General features: G+C 37.3%; 1 protein-coding gene and 1 long non-coding RNA gene across 3 annotated transcripts in view; one reads left to right on the forward strand and one right to left on the reverse strand.

The window, feature by feature from the left end:
• Window positions 1–1,677, reverse strand: part of LOC128247285 (uncharacterized) — a 30,126-nt gene extending 28,449 nt beyond the window's left edge. For both annotated transcript variants that reach the window (XR_008263641.1, XR_008263642.1), the window contains exon 1: window positions 1,053–1,677. This is a non-coding gene — a long non-coding RNA (uncharacterized LOC128247285). The remainder of the gene's footprint in view (window positions 1–1,052) is intronic.
• LOC106868093 (uncharacterized) lies at window positions 1,580–4,580 on the forward strand. The gene is made up of 2 exons (XM_014913209.2): window positions 1,580–2,316; window positions 2,974–4,580. The coding sequence occupies exons 1-2, from the start codon at window positions 1,901–1,903 to the stop codon at window positions 3,011–3,013; spliced, it is 456 nt and encodes a 151-aa protein (XP_014768695.1). The 5' UTR covers window positions 1,580–1,900; the 3' UTR covers window positions 3,014–4,580.
• Window positions 4,581–7,516: the final 2,936 nt, after the last annotated feature.

The raw sequence follows: 7,516 nt of genomic DNA on the forward strand, positions 1-7,516 counted from the left end.
GTGTGCTATCTCATGAATTTTCGGCGGACAACGGTGTCAAACAGGGAGATATTCCTGCCCCAAATACACACACACACACACACGCACACACACACACACACACACACACACACACGCACACACACACACACACACACACACAAGCATATATACGACGAGTTTCCACCTAGTTTCCGTCTACCAAATTCACCCACAAATGTTGGTCGGCCCAAGGCTATTGTAGAAGACACTTCTCAAGGTGCCATGCCATTCAGTGGAAGTGAACAACTTGTGGTTGCAAAGCTATCTTCTAAACCACGCTGCTGTGTCTTTATGCCTATTTATCAAGTCATTTGGAATGAAATGTCCGATTTTCTTATGCACCAAGTTTGACAGCCATTTACTCTCAACTTTTATCCTGAAGATTCTTTGCTTTAGAACATTGACGAGTTACGTCATCACTTTTGGAAATGCAATTCATGGTATCTAATTATATTCTGAATTTTCTCTTGCAAATAAATTTTTGTAAACCCATGGACAAATAAAAGATCCATGTTGTTTATGAATATGAGTCCCGTCGTTGAACCAGTGCATCTCACACAGCTCGAAGCATCCATGAGGTGTTTCATGAAGATGTGGTGAATGAGCGCACTGTACGTTGACGGTTTGAGAAGTTCCGGTCTTGTATCTTCATTCCTGAAAATCAACCACGTGGTTGACCAAGGTGGATAGTGATGAGCTGGAAACTGTAGTGGAAGCGGATACATCTCAAATTATGCGTAAGTTAGCAGTAAGTTTTGATGTTTCGATTCCAACTGTATTGGACCATCTGAAACAAATCGACAAGGTAAAGACGTCAGACAAGTAGGTACCACAGGAACTGAACGAGCAACAGATGACACGTAATCTTGAAACGTGCTGTTCTTTGATGTCACAGCATAAAAGCCGAACGACCTTTGCATCGTATTCTTACATGTGATGTAAAATGGATTCTTTTCAACAATAGCAAGCTTTCTGCACGGTAGTTGGATAGCGACAAAGTGCCGAAACACAATCCAAAAAAGAATATTCACCCCAAAAAGCTAATGGTGTCTGTTTGGTGGTCCAGCGCTGGTATCATTCACTACAACTTCATGAGAACTGGTGAGTCAATTACAGCGGATGTATACAACAACCAACTGGATGAAATGATGAGTGAATTTGCAATCAAACAATCCAAATTGGTCTATAGAGACAGGCCAATCCTCTTGTAAGACAATGCTCCACCACACGTAGCACAAAGAACGGTACTCAATTTGGAAGTAGTCTGTCATCCACCATATTAAGCAGACCTTGCACCAATTGACTATCATGTTTTCCAGGCATTAGATAACTTTATGCAAGGAAAAAAAACTTCATATCTGAAGAAGTGGCAAAAACAACCTTTCGTAATTTAATCAATTCTTGCTCTCCAGAATTCTTCGCTGCCAGTCTAAATAAGCCACCGATCAAATGGCAAAATTGTGTTGATAATTTAGGTGCCTACTTCGATTGAGATAAAGTAAAAAAAAACTTTCAGTTCAAAATCGGACATTTCATTCTTAATGACCTAATATCTACTACGAAACGATGAAAGACGAAGGTGACTTCGTTAGAATTTGAACTAAGGGAATAATGAACCGGAACTAATACTGCAAAGCGTTTTCATCCAACGCAAGAGTGTTTCTGTCATTTTATCCGCTTATTCAATCAAATACCTCACAATGTAGAAGAGAATTGTGACGTATCATTTAAGCTATTCGGACATTTGTTTCAGTCTTCACCTGACGTTACAAAGCAAATTCTGTTTGATATCTTTTACCGCATCCATTGATTTTCTTTTTTGGGTTTTGATTTAGTTCATATATTTTATCTTGTCGAATTGCAATTCTAACTTGAAAAAATGCCAGGTAGGTTAAGAAAATTCTTCGACCGCATGGCCTGCTTTTTTGAACCTTTGAAACGCTGTAAGCATGATATCAAACTTGATGATGAAGATGAAGGGATTGAGTCTGCTCATGTGTGTTGTATGATTCATGGACCTAAAATAGAAACGTATAACCCTAAGGTGATTTACTGTGCCCCACAAAATACTTTGTGTCTCCAAGGCAAACCAAATTCTATCTTTCATGACAAATATGACAGTTGTGAATCATTCGTACAAAGCATTCGTTGGTTAAACATAAAATCCTTCGAAGATTCAGACAATATTTCTGAGACAGATCTGTTTGAAATTATATCGCCAGACAAATGGAAGCCTGAAAATGACATGCGTTTCCGTTACGGCCATCAAATTACGTTGATGGACCCAATAATGAGGTAAAGTATAAAATAGCTATATATGAATTACAACCACAACAAACACGCATGGACGTACAGCTTCTACACGGCACAACACTTCCACATTCAACAATACTACAACACTGCAACAGTTATGTACGTTGAAATAAGAAAGATCGGGGGATATAAACCGATTTGTTTAAGATGAAAATAATTTTGAGTAAATATAATGTAGACTAAAAGAAGCACAGCACGTAATACATGTTTGCAAGAATCATGGTTAAGAAGATGACTGATAGCATAGCATTAGATAAAAACATAGTAGATACGTCGAAATAAAACAAACAGCAGTTTATAACAAGTATATAATGTGATGGTGTGGATAGAAGAGATAATAGCTATGAAAACAATTTAGTAATGAGATAAAAAGATAGCAGAAAAAAATCATAGAAGTTTCTATGAGATAAAACTGCTAAAAGAAACTGTGATATCGAATGAAGCGTTTGAAGGGAAGATAACATACAATATCTATAAGAAATATGTAACAATCAACTGAAAAGAAGGTTGACACTTAACTCTTGTTAAATATAACATGATATTCATTTAGATGTAATTTTTGTATAACATGAGAAATATGACAACATATTTCAAATATATTGCGGATTTTTGGTTAAACAAAACTATTTTCTATTTCAGTTTGATGAGATCCGTGCGTGAGATGTTGCGCAGACGATAATTACCGGCACATGGAAATAGAAATCGAGAAAGAATGATAAGAAAGAAAAAGACACTGATTTATTGGATATTGTTTTTTGATGTATTATTGTCTGGCATTATTAATGATTACACAAAAGCGGTGAGCTGGCAGAATCGTTAGCACGCCGGACACAATGCTCAGCGGCATTTCGTCCGTTTTCACGCTCCGTGTTCAAATCCACCGAGGTCGACTTTGCTTTTCATCATTTCGGGTTCGATGTAATCGGCTTACTTCCTCCCGCGAAGTTGGTCGCCTTCTGCCAAAATTTGAAATTATTATTAGTGATTCGATAAAGGTGGCGAATTGGCAAAATCGTTAACACGCCGGGTAAAATGCTTAGCAGCATTTCGTCCGTCTTTACGTTCTGAGTTCAAATTCTGCCTTTCATACTTTCAGAGTTGATAAAAGAAGTACCAGTTGAGCACTGGAGTCGATGTAATCGGCTTACCCCTCCCCCGTAATTGCTGGCGTTGTGCCAAAATTTGAAATCATTATCAATGATTAAACAGAGGCGGCGAGCGGGCACAGTCGTTAGCACGCTAGGGAAAATGCTAAGCGGTATCTCGTCCTTGCTTGTGTTCAAATTCCACCGAGGTCGGCTTTGCCTTTCAACCAGTATCTGCTGAACACTGTGGTCGACATAATCTACTTATCCCTCCTTCGAAACTACTGGCTTTGAGCCAAATTTTAAATCCACTATTAATGATTAGACATTAAGAGAATGAAGTCTGTAATATTCTGTAGGAATTACTGCATTACAGTAACAGCACACCGAATAAGCATCTCGCGTATCTACTAATGTATAGGATGGTCCTAAAGTCTTGTCACCTCTACCGAAAAGTAATGAGAGCAATTTTATTTATTTATGCGCCCATTTTTAAAGCCTAGCCAGGCTCATGGTTTCCCGGTTTCTACAGCGTATGTGTTCCCCCTAGCTGGACGAGACGCCAGTCCATCGCAGCGTTACTCATGAAACGGGAAGAAAGAGTGAGAGAAAGTTGGGGCGAATGAGTACAACAGGCATCGCCACCACTCCCTGCCAGAGCCCCGTGGAGCTTTAGGTGTTTTCGCTCAATAAACACACAATGCTCAGTCTGGGAATCGAAACGGCGATCCTCCGATCGCGAGTCCGCTGCCCTAACCATTGGGCCATTGCACCTCCACAATAGTGGAACAATATAATAATATCAAACTCATGTACTGGTTTTAGTATATTCACATTCATTGACACTGACACTGTCACACATCGAGAAGGTCTGTATGAACTCCATCATTTTCGTGGCACAAAATGATGCGACGCCATGTCCTGTATAATATTTTACGAAGCTGTGCTTTGGTGATTGTTGCAAAGGCCACCGAAACAGAATCCTTCAGTTGTTGGGTATTCTGGTATCGCTCTTTTGAAACTCTCTCCTTGATGACAGAAAATTAAAACAATATTTACAGGTGGTGACAAGACTTTCGGGCCACCTTGTACACTGATGGCATAAAACACTAATCCAACATTGCAATACTTAAGGGGTGGAGGACTTAAGTAAGAAAGACATTGAGAAATAAAAATGTTCTATTGTATTTAAGTTAATAATTTTGTAAAGTATATTATAATTTAGATTAAAGCACCAAATGTGTTTAAAACGAAAGAAAGGATATAATACCTGGGGCATGATGGCAAGAAAACAAAGTAACTGTCATGAGATTAGGACAGAACCTAAAAGTAATATTGTAAACGTTATAAAGGTCTGATGATAAGGTAAGAAACAACAGTGACAGGACACTAAAAATGAGATTTAAAAAAATATATATGTAAATCTGAAATGAAAGATGACAAGTTCTAGTATAGTACTGCAATATTAAAATAAGAACATAACAAACACATGATAGATGTATACTTGTTATACCCCAGTCATGTTAAATACAAGTATTTACATTTATTTTTAATGGTGGAAAAAAAAGTAGACGAAGCATGAAAATATTGGATGAAAAAGTTCTGTCGCTTTAGGAGACATCTTAGGCTACGCTTCGAGTTTAGACATCCGTAGAAAATTATATTTCATGATAAATATCCTAATACCAATTCTCTTGTAGCAAAGTACTTTTTGGTTAAATTTTTTAAATGTTCTTCTTAAGACTCAGACAATAGTTCTGAATTAAATCCGTTTCCCTCTCTAAACTACTGAGACAGAAAAACCAAGAAATGCTGATATGAAAGAAAAGTGACAATAAAGGTTGAATGTTTATCTTAAAGTTTGACATTAACATTGAATTGGACATGTAAGAGGGGAAGTATAAAATATGATGTAAGAAAATACCATAAAAAACCACATATCAACAAACACCTTACAACTCTACAATAGCACAACTCACAAACGCACAACAGGGCTACAATATTAAAAAATTACATTGATGCTCAAACGAGAAAATAGGTTGACAGAAGAACTGTGCATTTCAGTGCATTTAATAAATCAGTTAAACCAAAAGAGATGGTTGCCAGTGTTTACTTCGAGAAGAAAGGTGCGTAGAGGAACCACCTGTTGACATTTTGGTGATTCTCATCGTCGTCTTCAGAAATCTAATAAAGCAATATAAGTGGTGGGCCGCGGAGATGGGCTTAAACAATTGGTAGAGCTGCGCGACAAAACTCGCGACAAGAAAACTCGTAGCTTCATGCTTAGCAGTGAGGAAATAAAGTCGAAGAACGCAAAATGTCAAGAAATAGGCATCTTTCATTTCCCATTGGTTCTCCTTTATCACGTTGATAAGCGAAGTGGTAACGTTGAATGTTCAGCAAATAAAGAATAAGCAAAGAGCCTCGACAAGATATGACGCAGTAGAACACTTGGTCTGATTTTTAGCGGTCTAATGAACGTTGTCTACTTCTAGAACATTTTTGTTTTGATTTCAGTGCTACACTGCTCAACAAAAAGCTATATCACTCGCCTCCTAGTGTGAGAATGCCAAATGTGTTTGAATTCCTATGGTGGAAAACTATAAATAGATCGATGTGATTAGGGTGATCTCACTACTGAGTATACAAACATATATTTTTTAGTAATGTATCCTGTCGGCTGAAAAATGTCCTGCTAAAGAAAAATTACACCAACACCTTGTTGTTAAGAGAAAACCCCACTTCATCACCTCTGAAACTACCATCCCAACATTAAGTGAAATGTCAGTCATGAGCCTCAAGAAAGTCTTTGCCTGTAGTCCGAGGGACACGGTAACCATCCAAAAATCTGCGGAAATCATGTAGCATGAACGTTCAGTAGCTAGCATAACCTCATAACATCTTGACTGATGGTCACTACTGCTGACTGTATGACCAGTGGTAGTGGACATGTATTCGACATGTATTCAGTGCAGTAAAGAACACCTCAAGAAAGAAAAATGATCCATTTTCTCAATGATGGATAAAAACCTCGATTATTGCTACAGATAAAAAACCATTACTACCTGAAACTTAAAGCGAAATTTGTAAAGTTGTTTGATTGCATCATCCAGCTAGTCATGATCACTTCAAATTCCAGCATCGAACTGATCATGAAGGAACTGACTCAGTTCCTGGACGAACACATAGATGAACTTCAAGATAGAATTCTACAAAATACCAGGAGGTAGTAAATCCGCATGACAACTGAAGTGAGCTTCAAGAGGTTTTTGAGAGGTTCAATCTGCAAGTTTCAGGATGGGCTTGGAATCAATGGCAAGTTTCAGGATGGGCTTGGAATCAGTGGCACAGCAACGAAAAGATGAGTATACATGCCATCTTTGAAGTCACAAACCAAGCTACTATGTGAGTTGAGATAAAATAAGCAGACCACCTTACGGCTTGCTGCGCTACGATGCACGTTGTGACATTATCAACCCTGGCAGAGTCAAACGTTTGAAAGTGTCTGAGAAAGAAAAAACCAATATCGCCCTGTAATCTTATGTTCCGCTCTAGTACTCTCAAAAGCTCTCTTGAAATCTTGAAAAACTTTAATTTCGACTTAGAGGAGAAGAATAACTAGCGTGTTTAAAAGAAGCAAGGTTTAAAAAATGACGAAGAATTGTTGTACCAATGAATATAGTAGAGTAGCTAGAATGTGACAAAACATTGTTTACAGTTATATAAAATATTAATATGTAGATAACAAACAGTAGCTATAAATATAATGTAACAAAGAAATGAAAAGATAACAGTGTAAAGAACTACGAAGTATTTAAAGATAACAATTGTAATTATAAAATACTGAGAGACAGAAGGCGACAGAAAAATTTGGAGAAAAACACGATTGTACTTTTTGAACAAATATTGTTAGTACACATTATTTCATGGGAAATATAACATTTGTATAATATCCGATAGTTGTTAATTATAACACTGGGTATTCTAATAACATCCAATCTCGAACGTTAGGTGTAAATGTAATTCTCTGTTCTTAAATACAAAGCGTAAAACTTATAATTCTAAACTCTTGTTAAATAGATTATATATATATATAT

The sequence above is a fragment of the Octopus bimaculoides genome, chromosome 3 (assembly GCF_001194135.2).
Source record: "Octopus bimaculoides isolate UCB-OBI-ISO-001 chromosome 3, ASM119413v2, whole genome shotgun sequence".
NCBI lineage: Eukaryota > Metazoa > Mollusca > Cephalopoda > Octopoda > Octopodidae > Octopus > Octopus bimaculoides.